The following is a 14,677-nucleotide window of genomic DNA, read 5'->3' as shown; positions in this document are numbered from 1 at the left end:
GGACAAATGAGATTATTTTACATTCTCTCTAACTTTCTGGCGCATTTCTGAAATTCCAGTGAAATACCTCTTTTCTTCGCAGCGTTTCTCATACATTTCTGAGCAAATTACGTCATTAAGAAGAATTTTTACAGGAAACAAAAAAAGAAACAACAATCAATTCCAATTGCACGTCGTCACTTCGAAGCGGCTTCCTTAATGCAAACCATTTTAAATTTCTATTTAAACAAAAAGCAGAGCCAAGGCGTTGCTATCTCCAGCAGCACAGAGGAATAGAATTTCAATTTTCTTAAGGAAATATTTCGAAATGTTCCAGATCCTTTGATAAAGGCCAACTTTTCTAATGCACAGCGCAGGAAAGTTTGTCAATTAAATCTGGACTCTCCATTACTCGGCCCGCATAATTTCAGCTTTACATCGATGAAAAGTTGGGGAGAATCTCCCTGAGTTTTCAACCGATACTGGATAGCATTCAAAAGCAATCAGACAGTTGTTATGCAATAAAAACAATTTTCAAACGGCGAAACTAGATTTTATTATGAGATTCGTTCTCCCAAACTTCATTCCTTTCGACACATGATATTTCAAATGTTTACCAATACATTTTAAACATGTTGCCGGGCAGAAAGACTCATCCATCTGGAATAAGGTATGCAAAACCTAAAACAAAGAATGGAAAACCATTTTCCTGATTTCCATACATCGCTGTGCATAGATTTCCTATACGCTCCGTGTTGCGGGAAAAAGATTTATTCGAGTATCGTTTTCATTTATCGAGTGGTTTGAGTTAGAATGAAAAACGATTTTTCTTTCGTTGCTGAGGAATTGCTAACTCACACGTGACGGGAACGCACGCACATGCGTCGTTTTACTGTACATATTTCAATGTCAAACGCCCGAAGCAGTTTCGACAGTGACTTATGTCAGTTTGACATAAATCAAGTTATAATCACGTTGCACAAGAGGTTTCATTAGAGATTAGAACGACAAAATAATAACATTATTAACTTATTATATAATTTAATTAATTTATTTGTTACTGTAAAATTCGTTAATATTCCGAAAACCGCTGGAAATATTGAGCAGAAATAAAATTGGTTGACAGTCAAGTCAGTTGCGGGAAAACGCCTGACAAGAAAACAAATCGGAAATAATTAAGATAAATAAAAAGTTTTGATTATATTCGTTTTTGGATTTATACAAATACTTAGTTAAGCAGAGTAACTTTACCGCACGTTATTCAGTTTGGTTAATTATTTAAAACCACTTTTTTCATATTTCTTTTTTTTTAATACATACTATACAAGGGTCTCAAAAAAGTGTGTACAAAATTCTTCCACAGATTTCCGACGAAAAAACATGACGCTTTAACCCAATTGGCCTTAGTTTAAAAGTGGAGGGTTTCAAAAATACAGGACGATAAAGTGAAAATCGAAAAAAGGAAAACATTAATTGCCCCGTTTGTAATAATACTATCTAAACAAAATGGCGCATCGGGAGGATTTTAGGGGCGAGAAACGAGGATCCATTTAAATTTTCGATACACATTTTGAAGAGCGCCCTCAGCGTTAGGTGGCCTCTGTTTAAAGGGCTTTAACTTTTTCAACATCCTGTATAAAATTTGTGTTTGACTAAATTGTGTTTTCCTGCATGTGTTATGAAAAAGAAGCATCTCGCTACAAGCCCCTACGGGCATTCCACCTTGAGATATTTAAAGTTTCAAGTTTGCTGCATCTCATGAAAAATAATGTTAAAAGTACATTCGTATAATACGGAAAAATAAATAATAAAAAATTGGTAAAGTCAAATAAAAACAATAATAATTAAAGAAGTAATGAAAATTAAAAACTAATTTCAAATTTGAATTTTGTTTGTTTGAACCGTACGAAGAAATATACAGTGTCGTCGAAGAAGCTGTTGAACCTCTTCAGGACAATGACGTAACTTAATGGTATCTGCTTCCGCGGCTGGTTCAATTTTAATTTACACCAAAGGATCACTCTTAATTTTTTCTTTTTCATACGGAGAAAAACTGGATTTAAGCACTCGTGTTCGGTTGTTTTAATGCATTATTGTGTCACTAGTAGTTCTATGCAATACAGGTTGTAGGAGACGGTACTTAGTTAATGGTTTAAAAATAACTAGCCGTTGGTGGTTCCAAAAGCAACTCGTTTTGTAGGTTTGCAAGAGGTAGTAATTGAGTCCCTTGAATCATGAACCCACACCCTGCTTGTATATGTACTGTTAACGATGATGGTACACTGTACGTGCCCTGAGCGATGCACGGGTTGGTTGCAGCTGATTCTTCTGAGAAAGCACTGGTGGGACTGAACCTTTCTTCCATTTTCTCGTTTCCCTTTGTCGCCAGATCTCGGTCACCCCTGCAGGAGGGGGTTGAACCGTGGTCCAACAAAGTGGTTGGAAAATTCCATCGTCGGTCAGTCCAATATATGTCCTTCCATTTATTTGAGGGACCATAAATTTGGGTTACATGGGAATCGGGAACCAGCTCATTGTTAGTCTCCGATTTACAGTTAGTAGTTCTTGCAACCCCAGATGTTGGACCTTGGACAATGGCCCATGTGCGTCCGATATTGTACGAGTTTAAGACTTCTAGGGAAATTCCAAATACTTTTATTATCTAGTAGTAAACTGTACGCCACTACCCTTTGAATGTTAGGCCTTGATAATACCGCGAGAATTTTGGTTCCCAGCGTATTAGCCCTCAAAATCCTTTATCGCAGAACTCCGGAACTCCCGGAGAGTCTGAACTGTTTTAGACATGCAGTTTAAAGTTATTTTTCAAGATATGTAACGAACTTTAAAATTTAAATATCTCAAAAATGAGGGCCCGTAGGGACTTGAACCAACATATTTTTTTTAATAGAACGTATCGAAAAACACAAATTTAGTGCTAAATAAATTTTATACCGAGTGGTATCAAAGTTATGCTTCTTTTAAGAAAGTTCTCCTTGCGCTGACAGCACCCTCCACAATGGGCATAGAAAGTGTACCATTACGAAGTAGTAATTTTTTTTTAATTTTCATTGTAACTTTCTGCATTTTGAAAACCGTCCATTTTTGGCCCGAAATAAATTGGATTAAATCGTCACGTGTTCGTCTCAGAAATCTGTGGTAGAATTTTGTAGAGACCTTTTAGAGACACCTTGTATGTTTATGCAAATAAGGTTACAAATTAGAACTTTACGGAAAATTCGCAAAATACGTCTAAACAGTTTTCGAGGAAGACGAATTTTTATATAAAATTTATCTCCCAAACTTTACCCCTATGCGCATGATAGCAACCATTTGAAATAATTTCAATGACACGAGGCCTTATGGGATATCTCATATTAAATATATTTCAAAACCAAATTAAATGGTGTAATGCGACTCAAAATCGATCAATTAGTTTTTGAAGGAAAACAGCTACGAATTTCGTAGAAAATGCAATACAAACTCATTTAAATGATACGTAAATCATGAAAAAAACTTATTTGTTGACAGGAAGTTGGTTTGTTTTTGATTTTGTGCTCGCAAACAGTCTTTGGTTAAAAAAAATATATAGAAAAATAATAAGACAATTAGTGCCCCGAAAAAATGCTTTCAGAAGTGTTTAAAATGTTTTATCCGACACTCTAACCACTACTTTTTTTTTTAATTTATTTTCTTTGGAAATAAGGCATCACACACCAGTGGGGGCACGCTTGCCCATTGTCCTCAATTAAAACTAACTGAGAATAATATCCGTCTTTAATACACTTTAATTGAATCGCTCAATTTTTCCATCCCTGAGGGCCCGATTGCACCACCCTTCCCAGGACACTCCTGCATAGTTACCATGCTGTCATAATGACATGTTTCATGACTATCAACACATTTAGAAGCCAAAAACGGGACCCTTTAGGGGACTCGGAAATGGTTGGGGTTAGCGATAGAGTGATGTTAAAAAAAGTTGCAAATTTTTGAATTCTGAACGCGATGCCGTCGAGAAAATTGGACGCATTCAATCTGAAACAAGCAAGTTACTGAGGTTTGAATTCATTCAGCTTCGGAGGCCCATTTCGGCGGTTGAGGTAATTAAAACACGTCAAAACGTAGCTTATTAAGCCCTCTTTGAGCCCCAGGAGCCTGATTCCGAAATTCACCGCGGTTAGCGGACAATACCGACTTCCGTGGAACCTTACAGCTGACAAATTTGTTCGAATAACTCGGACACGGTTAATTTCAAAGGTAGGACACCTTGCATAAAATTTACATAAAATTTAACGAGAAATCTAAAAATTGCAAAAAAAACTGGGGATTTCTATTTAAAATAACAAAGTTTTATATCGTAGGAATTTTTGGGGGCATCCTGCTCGTTAAAAAGTAATTTCCAGAAATACGCCTTGTATGTGCTGTGCAATCTCGCAGAAGAAAAAAATTGTTATTTTTATTGGTGTAGAAGCTAGGGGAGGCTGACGCACTATACCAGGACCCTGTATAAACATGTAAAATTTTAGCCGATGCCTGAACAAAATATGTTGTTCGTTTGACACAAATATGCAGAAATTTGCCCATACATTGTACCTGCCTCACGTTCAGGCCCCAATAGAATACGTAATTCCCCAGCGAACAGAATAGTTACGTCGCGACGACGAAAACGGTACAATATAACGAAGCCCTTAATGTACCTACATTTTTATCCTGATTCGATGCCCCAGTTTCTAAAACCTTTGAGAGGAATTTTTAGTGCCTAAATGTATGTGAAATTATGGCCTTCATCCCCATTTGGCACATGATATTTGAGCCAAAATTAATAACTTACTGCTTCAGGATATTACTTTCGAATACAAATCTAACATTTCCATTCTGAGCATGGAGAAGTTCCCAACTTTTGACATTACAAGAGGTTCAGTTGGCAAACTTCACCAGTAACGTAATCTTATCGATAATCTACACGAAAAGAATTTACCTAATTTTGCATAAGAGATTTTGGGCGGTGTGATTTTTCACTTTCCAGCATCACTTGTACCATTGCTTCAGGGACAGCCTGTATATTATTTGATCTCATCGTTCACATTTTACTTCTGCTTGACAATTCTTGGCGTCCTTCGGAATATGAATAAATAAATAAATGAATAAAATAATAAATTATTGAAGTTCTTATTTTCTCGTTCCAATCCCTGATGAAATCTCTGGTGCAACGCGGTTGGAATTTTGAGTCATTTGATTTATTACCGAACTATTATGCATATGAGTTTACGCTCACACCAATTTACCGTAGCAAATATTGGGAAACAATACAGTTAACGGTCAACAAGCATAACACGGAATAATACTTTGCTGATTATGACAGTGAAAACTCCCTATTGACTTCCCTAATAAAGGGCCCTACCGGAAAACAGATGTCAACAAGAATGCAAAATTGCTTTCATTGGTTGATCTGTGTTCGTGAGCAAAAAAAATTTAACGGATTCGGCCCTATCGCCCTGTTCTCTATGGTTGTAGCACGTAACAATGCAAATATCGTTTTAATTTGCTGTTCAATACTGGTCATAAATTTTCATTGTAACGTCAAACCTAATAAGAATGTCTCGTCATTTACGAATATCGGTATATTACTGGTCGAGGTTGAAATGAAGATCCGACCGTGGGACCCCGGGCGCCCGGTCCCAACGGGACACATTCGACAGCCGATGTCCGATCGGGAATCTCCGGCGCCATCCATGTCCGACCGGGAATCCCCCAGGTCCTTGTTGCGCCCAGTTCGGTTCGGAGTTGATTTAATTATTGGTTCGTTTATCATGATACTCCTCGGCGGGGGACTAAACGTAGTGTCAAGAACTAACTCGCGAATGCTGAGCCCTTTAATATAGCTGAGAAAATATGTGAGCAATTCTTTGTTATGTCTTTTTTGCCTAACTCCCAGAGCTTTATTGTCCGCGTTGACAAATGTGTGAACCGGAAAATACTCCAACTCACACTTTTTTTGGTAAATTTATGATTTATCTATCACCCCAGTCTGCGGGCCCATTAAGCGTGACATTATGTATAATTTACCAGGCCGCTAAACCCTTTTTTTCCGGGGAATAATTCATTTCGAATGTTTTATTGTTCTTTTTGCAGTCCGGTCTGGCTTAATACCTTTCAATTTCCGTCGAATGCACGGCAATCTCTCAAATAATGCTTATAAAATACAGGGTCGCCTATTTAAACGATATGAATTTTAGTCCAGGAAACGCCTTTACCACTTTCAGGTCAAGATTAGACGGTATTTTGTTCACAGCTAAAGCAGTGTTTCGTGCCCTTCTCAATGAGAGAGTTTAATTATGAGCATGAGCTATAATTAGAAATATGCGACTCTTCTCATTCTCCTTTTGGGGCTGTGAGCACTCCAACAAAGTCTTTACACACTCTCCATAAAAAGCATCTTCGTAAATAGGTCAAATCTAAATAAGCAAAATCTGAACTCTATTGTTGTTGGTCGTCATATACTTCTTACGAATATATGAGTACGCATACATAATGGCCAAGGGATAAAATATGGTTGATTCTCCATCAGGGAAACCAATGGAAAATAAAATATTTCGTGTCGTGTTATACAGCATGTTTCATCAACGCTCCGAAGAACTTTCAGGGAATGTAGAGCTCATAAAAACAAATATCTACATCGAATGAAGTTACGTTCGAGATCGTTTCGTTTTCAAGATGAACAGTGTTTAATTTATATTTTTATATGTATTTTTTAGACATTTCACAAGAAAGACACGCCATGGTGGGATAAATATATAGACATGTTTATCATTTATTTTCTATGTATTTTACATTGATTTATCTGCATTGTCATGAAATACTAGATATAGTACATTTTATTATCACATGACCCTTTACTTCTATTAATTAAAGTCGTTAATTTGCGGATAAATTTTGTTAGAGAAAAATGCTTTCTTCGCTGTCCCCTACCTCTACTAAAAAAATTATACTAATTTCTCCTAAAAATTGCTTTCAATCACACTTGGAAACGTATATCGATTCTTTGGTGGGCCCAGGGAGGAGGAATAATTTTTTTATCTTGAAAGTTGCTGCGTGTTGAGCAACAAATTACTACGAGGTCTCTTTTGTTGAGAATTGATGGAACATTAAAAAAATATATTCGTATTAAAAGAAGTCAGTGTCGTACCATTTTTTCACGAAGAACATCCCATTGAGAGATCGCACGGACGCCACTGGTCTAGAAAATATTCTACCAACTCCAGAACATGAACATTTATCTCACTGTACCGTGTCGTTAAATTCATTCAGTTCTGATTCCAAACCGTTTTTGACATACAGTCACTTAAAAAAGTATCCGTACAGCCGAAAAAAATTCTGTAAACCGTAACTTTTGACTGATTTTGTTCAAATTTTATATAATGAAAATTCAAACCGAAACTCAATTTGTGTAATTGAGCAACTTTTGAAAATTTAACTTTTAGTGCTTTCCAGCGTTAAAAAAAAACTCCGTTTTGAAAACTTCTTGTGCGGTGTAAATTTTTCAATGTGGTTTTAACATTCTTGTAGAGGGGATTTTTCTTCATATATTCTGAAAATTTGATCAAAATCGAACAACAAATAAGGGAGTTGCAGCCTTTCAAAAACGCCAAAGAGTGACGATTTTCTCGCAAAATGACGAAACTTTGACATTTTTGACGACTTGAAAAAGTTGCAACTCCCTTATTTGTTGTTCGATTTCGTTCAAATTTTCAGGATATATGAAGAAAAATCCCCTCTACAAGAATGTTAAAACCACATTGTTAAATTTCCACGGCACAAGAAGTTTTCAAAACGGAGTTTTTTTTAAACGCTGGAAAGCACTCTAAAACTTAAATTTTCAAAAGTTGCTCAATTACGCAAATTGAGTTTCGGTTTGAATTTTCATTATACAAAATTTCAACAAAATCAGTCAAAACTTACGATTTACAGAATTTTTTTTCGGCTGTACGGATACTTGTTTGAGTGACTCTATGTAAAAACTATTAAAAAAAAATAGATATTAAAACTCTGTATCTTGGGAACAAAGCCATTTCGGATCAAATTCTGTTGGACTTAAATACATGTTTTATGAGCTCTACGACCACCGAAAGCTTGTCAGTATGTTTATCAAACACCCTGTATATTTATTAGTGAACTTTCCTACGATGCTTTCGGAATGGGCACTGAAAATTGCTTGCAGGAAATGATTTATCGTAAACTTGGTCTAAGCAATGTCTTTTATAAATATTAATGAGTCACGTTTAATTCATGCAAAACATATACACTGTGTTCAATTTAAGCAGGGTCATTATGGGGATTCCGGAAATCTTGTATGGAACTTTACTAGGCTGCTTCATTAAATGGTTCGTCGGACGTTTCGAAGCCAATCGTCCATCATCAACATAATTTTTTAACGATTTTTTTACCGAATGTAGGAAAATGTTTTCAACTTCACTTATCTTTTTCCTATCAATGCTCAACGATTGTATTGTGAAGTCTCATGTTCTTACTTTATATCAAAAGCAGCATGTGTTTTTCATTCTCATATCGCTGATATTTTGGTCTAAATTGTCTTCATCTACATCAGTGTGTTTTCTGTATTGATGAATGAAAATGTGAAAAAAAATATTGTAATATATTGCGTTTCTCTCGATAGCAATCGCCCTTTCTGCACTTATTGCCATTGTTATGTGAAATGCATCAATAATGCATGTTTTATTGCTCGAAGGGTGTGGAATTTCTCATCGAAAATCACATACAAAAATTAATGTGACTTCCAAGCTATCAAGCAGATTTATAGTGTTTTTATTATTCATTTCGAGGGTACTAAAATCTTTAATTTTATGTCTTGCGCGTCCTACATTGCTGTTTAAGATTCGGGAGGGTTCACAGTAACTCACAAAAATATCCAAAATTGAAACGAAACAGAATGGCAAAAGGCGACATAAAAAGCGATAAAAAAGGGGAAAAATGAAATAGAATATTTCCGTTTTGGTCTAAACTCTCCTGTCCTAAAACATATTTGGGTTTTTATTTTTTTTTTCGGATTCCTACACTGGAAGCCAAATTTTTTCCGAAACTTTCAGAACAACAACGCGAATTAAAAAACTCACAAGCAATAACTTGAATTTATTAGAATTGGAGTAATGAGGCCAACGAGTTTTCCAATTTGCAAATTGCCAACAGCCAATTTACTCGATTAAATTTCCCGTAAGTAACTGAAAATTCGCTAAACTTTTGTTGAGATCTAATTAAGGTTAATGGGCCACAAGTTTTCAATAGACAGGTCTAAATGCCCTGTTCTGGAAAACTTTCTGCATCAGATAATTTGCGTTTAACCAAAGTTTACTTGTCGGAAACTGCATCTCCTATTTATCTGGACACACTAATTGTCTGGAAAAAGCTTTAATTAATGGTTCCGAGTCTTCAACCTTGACTGGGTAGCATAGACCAGTGACCACAGTAGGTACCTAAATTAATGCTGTTTGGTGTCCACATAGAAACAATCTTGTTTCTGGATTTAATGTTTCCATTAAGCTTGTCATGTAATGGACGGAAAGCAGTTCTTGTTTAGTGCGGTCAAGCTATCAAATCAGTGGTCAGCTCAAATTTCGTGGGATTGAATAAATAAAGCTCGAAACCCCTTGTACGACATTTCAGGTAGATTTTTGCATAAAAAAGGCTGAGTCTTTGGTGTTACGTATGTCGATATGAAATGAGTAAAAGAGGCCTTTTAATCACTATTACAATTAAACTCATATCGAAAAATTTAATAGATTTCATGAAGCCATTCTGAAGTGTTATTTATAAAACTATTAAATGGAAAATGATTGATCATTATTAGCAGTATTAAGGCAATAATTGTAGAATGCATATAGGAAGCAGGTCGAAGGGTGAAGGTTTCCAAACGGTGTCTAAAAAAGGTCGTTAAATATAAGCGTTATTATTACGTATTTTTGGGGAGATCGATATGTGTGTCTTGCAAATTGGGGGCTTTAAAATAGAAAGTGCCGCGAAGATTCTGAGTTCGATTCAATAAAGCAGTTTTGAGAAACGGAACTGACTCTATTGCACAAACAACACACAAATTGGACACTTTTAAAGACCAATTTGGACACTTCGCTTGGAGAAAGTTCCAATTGTAAAGGTGATAGAAGAATACTGATACTGGCAATGGAGGTATAATTTTTACGGCAAACCTAATAACACCGCATTTTCATGTCGATTACCACTTAAGAGTTACAGGGTGTTTTTTTTGAAAACATGACTTTTTTAAAGTGTCTGTAAGTCTTGTCCTGCTCACAATTATTGCCTTCTATTAAAATACCTTCAAAGCACTTTTTTCCACAGATCTGAATGATGCATATTTAATTTCGTGGATACTAATATTTTTAGGGGGATTGAGAAAAGTCATAATTTTTTTCATAGTATACCCTGTATATTACTGGTTAATCCGAAAACTTTGTTCTAAGCGAATCCCATGATATTTTTTGTTTGTGTTTGTGCGTGTTTCGTAAGTTTTGATATATAAAGTGATGAAGGTGAGGAATTCTGCAATTAATAATGCTGCCAGAGGAATATGCTGTGCGTAATATTTAACCTGGGGTATTGAAATATCTTGAATCGTAAGCATTACTTTGAAGAAAAAAAATAATTGGTGCTGAAGTTAATTCCCCCCCCCCCTCCATTATTGGAGGGGTGGGGATTAAATATTTCGTTTCAAATTGCAACTTCTGTATTTCTTTACAGATTCGAATAATGCTGCAGAAAAAAAGGATTCCCCGAAACATTTTTTCTAATAAAATGTGACAAATAAACAATGACGTTAAGAAATAATACATCTACCTTTCAACATTCTATCGTTAATCCTGCTTAACGATGAAATATTTGACTGTAAAAGAGAAAATCGAAATGGTTTTAGTGCACGGCGACGCTATTAGGCAGTAGGACAATGCTCTCAATCCCTATGCTCACCGTTTTCCTGAAAAACTACGATTTCTGACTTATTTCTCTCGCGTGATGAAAAAAATTTATTAACTAAGGAACTGAAAATCAGAAGAAAAGAACTCGCCCAGGTGCTGCGTGTGGTAATTTGAATAGTGAAGTGTACCGAAATGTTTTGGAAAATGAACCGGCCATGCTACTCCGGAATTTAAACTTTGAAGTGCGTTAGAACATGTGGTTTCAACATGATGGTTTTCCAATTTACTACTCTGCGGTGGCACGGGAAGTTATTAACGGTAATTTCAACAGTCGATCGTTCGGCAGATCTGATCCGGTGAATTGGCCAGCTCGATCTCCAGATCTAACTGCGTCGGATTTCTTTTTATAAGGATTATTTAAAGATCAGGTTTATAAAAACATGCCAACGACACGAGAGCATGTCTTTCTGCGAATTACAAACGCTTTTACCAATGTTCCAGAAAAAACAGTTCGTAGATGCGAAGGGTCCTTACAAACACGGATAAATAAGTGCATTGATGTTCAGAGACGCCACTTTGAGCATTAACTTTAAATAAAAGCTATGCTAAAATTCTCGTTTTCATTAATTCTAAAGCAGATACCATCGAACTTTTCGATAAATCATTAGCGGAAGAGAAATTTATTTCGCGTTTTTTAGCATGAATTGAAAAAACACTCACACACACACACACACACACACACACACACACAAACACACACTCACACATACACGCACACACACACACACATACACATATACATACACAAACACACACTCGCACACACTCGCATACATTCACACACACTCACATATACTCACACACATATACATATTCACGAAGGTTGGAGGGAAATAAACTTAACACCAATACACTTCCCCCTCAGAGTAATTGAAGCTTCATAATAAATGTAACACATTGTATTTTAAGTTTGGAATTCTTATTGTTGAAGAAGAAGTAGCTGCTATACATACGAAGTAAGTGAAAAAATGACCAAATGTAAATTTCCAAGCAAACCTGCTTGACGATCATTCCACTGGTTGCATGGAATACGTTGACTACTTTCATAAGTCATAAAAAGCTCTAACTTGAAGTTGCGAACACCTTTGTGGCCAATAAATACCGGACCTGCTCCCGTTATTCACTTTACCTTGGTACTTCACTCCTGACACTAAAGTATTAGCAGTAAACACCTCGTGGTGCACTTGCAATCCAACCACCCTACCGCCAACATCTTCATTGAAAGTACCGTCAAAATCACACACGTCACTCACTGCATTAGCGTCCTGTCCTCCACTTCCAAACTCATTTGAACTATCAGTACTAAGATCTGGGGGGCCCGGGGAGCCCCCCTCTATATCGTACCCTGAGAAACTTATACTCAACGCGTCCAGCCATGCTGCAAGTCCCGGAATTAAGACGATAAAAAATACTCGTGCGGCGGGTTTCATTGTATCATGTTTTAGAATTGCGTTGTCACTATCACAATATATTTTTTTTTATACGTATAGTGTCTCTAAAGTAGTGAAGCGAACATCAAACAGCGTTCGAAACTGAAAACCGATGAAGCAGTCGCGGTGTTAGAAACTAAGGAGCACATAGCGCGAAAATTATTGAGTCAATATTTGACAACATTGAAGCTGATCGACAGTTTGTACACGTCGGGGGTGCGATTCGACCGGGGTAGCGACTCACAAACACACACACAAACTGAGGGTTGAAGAAATTTCGGCTCGGAGCTTAAGCGGGTGGCGCATTAGCGTGCGCGATCGATTTAAAGCTCGAAATTGTACAACACCTGAGTTTTACAACGATTTTGTTAAGTTTATCAGCAGCAAGACTGACTTTAAGTGACATTAAGTGCTTATGTTACGTCAGACTATTGAAAATGTGTTCGAATGACAGAAAATACGCGAAGGAATTTGACAGGTGAGAGAGGTTAGAATTTTAGCAACTGTCACCTATTAGTAGGAGAGTGCGAAAGTTCTAACTTCACTCATAAACTGCAATTCAGCTAATGTCAACCTGTAAAATTTGATCTTTACCAAGTTTTGCCTAACGCCTTTCACCTCATTTGACCGCGTTCACCGTGTTAGTGCTAAAAACGAAACACTTCTTTTTCTCTTTTTTTTTGTTTAAATTTTCCTGCCAAACGCCTTCAATGGTTTTTAATTGACCTTTATTTAGTGTCGAAGTATAAGTTTTTCTCAGGTCCGCTTTCCACAAGCCTCACAATCTACGCCGTCGAGGTAATCAGCCCTCCTGGATTTAGAAGCAAGAATCAATTTTACTCCTTGTATAAAACCAGCAAAATTACTGGCATATATACGTTGTATTCCATGGAAAGTGCGAATTGAGCTTTCTCTCCATGAAACTCCGAACAAAATTACAATAATTTACCCACATATCCAAACACATAATAGAACTTTCCTTACACTATCTCTCCATTTCGCTGTTAGATAACTCTAATTTACGATCAAAAACAGTGAGTCTTTTATTTTCTGCCATGAAATATTGATCTGCAGTAATTGTACCATTCTCGAACGTTGGTAATAAAGTTTTATATCTCGAATATAAACATACTCGTATACCTACAACGGAATTGCGATTACAATAGTCCAATAATAGCCAATTCTGCAGGTTAAAATTATGATAAGTTCAGTTTCTGTCGTTGTTGACTTCGCAACGAAAAAAACACCTTGAAATTTACGGGAAAATTCCGTTTTGAGTTAGAGTTAGGCGGGATGTCTTTCTTAGTACCTGTAACGGGAATCGGCGAGACATCAAAAAGTATAAAGTCTAAATAAAACAAAAACCACCTCAGGCATGAACAGAATATTAATACTCACCTTAATTGTGGAGAAGTGCTCGTATATGGCAATTATTGTCCATTAGAAACAAATTTGTCCCCAGTTAGCTCTTTTCATGCCACAAAACCGCTCCTCAAGTAAGAATTTATTCACATAAAGTCACGTTCTCATGAATAAATATTGGAAAACTTTTTAACATTTTCGTTCGATTAATGAAAAACAGGTTTTTAGTTCAAAAGTGCATGGAAAGTTCACTGAAATATTAATAATTCGAAATGGGAAATTAGGGTCGTCGCTTGGCAACTTATTACCTACATACGCTAACGCAGTAACAGGAGTTGTGAGGGTCAAGAAACTTCATGATAATGAAAGAAACTTCTTTGTTTATAGGCAATTGATTTGTTTTTGATTTTGTGCTCAAAAACAGTCTTTGGTTATTATTATTTTTTTTTTCTTGTCATAACTATTTTTTAACCAAACACGTTGGTCAACACAAAATCGAAATCAAATCACTTTCCTATCGACAAACGACTTTTCTCATTGTTTACGCACTATTTAAGTAAGTTTATATTGCATTTTTTACCAAATTTAAACCTTGAGCCTTGTTTGAATTAAAAAAATTCAGCCATTTTGCTCAACTCGTGACGTACACAACATTTGAAAAAATTAACAAATTTTAAAGAATATTTTTTCGTCGTATTTAATGCTGCTTTTGAATTAAAAAAAAGTTTGTTAGTACCCTAACAAGGGGAGGGAAGAGGGGGGTGACAATTTAGAGCTGCGCGGTATGTAAAAACCTGGACAGCCCTGGGGTTCCTCTGTCTCAATGCAACGAAGTACTTGTGGTGCCATCCGGCCCACACGGTGCAAAACGTAATAACTAACAGTACCTGGTTAACATATGTATAGTAG

The 14,677-nt window shown here is 36.3% G+C and overlaps 1 protein-coding gene across 2 annotated transcripts in view; it reads right to left on the bottom strand.

The window, feature by feature from the left end:
- Window positions 1–12,647, bottom strand: part of LOC136340997 (uncharacterized) — a 114,312-nt gene extending 101,665 nt beyond the window's left edge. For both annotated transcript variants that reach the window (XM_066285549.1, XM_066285550.1), the window contains exon 1: window positions 12,106–12,647. In XM_066285549.1, the coding sequence (XP_066141646.1) occupies window positions 12,106–12,406 (301 nt within the window). In that variant the 5' untranslated portion in view covers window positions 12,407–12,647. The remainder of the gene's footprint in view (window positions 1–12,105) is intronic.
- Window positions 12,648–14,677: the final 2,030 nt, after the last annotated feature.

This window comes from Euwallacea fornicatus, chromosome 9, assembly GCF_040115645.1.
Source record: "Euwallacea fornicatus isolate EFF26 chromosome 9, ASM4011564v1, whole genome shotgun sequence".
NCBI classification, from domain to species: domain Eukaryota; kingdom Metazoa; phylum Arthropoda; class Insecta; order Coleoptera; family Curculionidae; genus Euwallacea; species Euwallacea fornicatus.
Note: the sequence above shows the minus strand (reverse complement) of the source record. Positions and strands in the feature narration are given on the sequence as shown.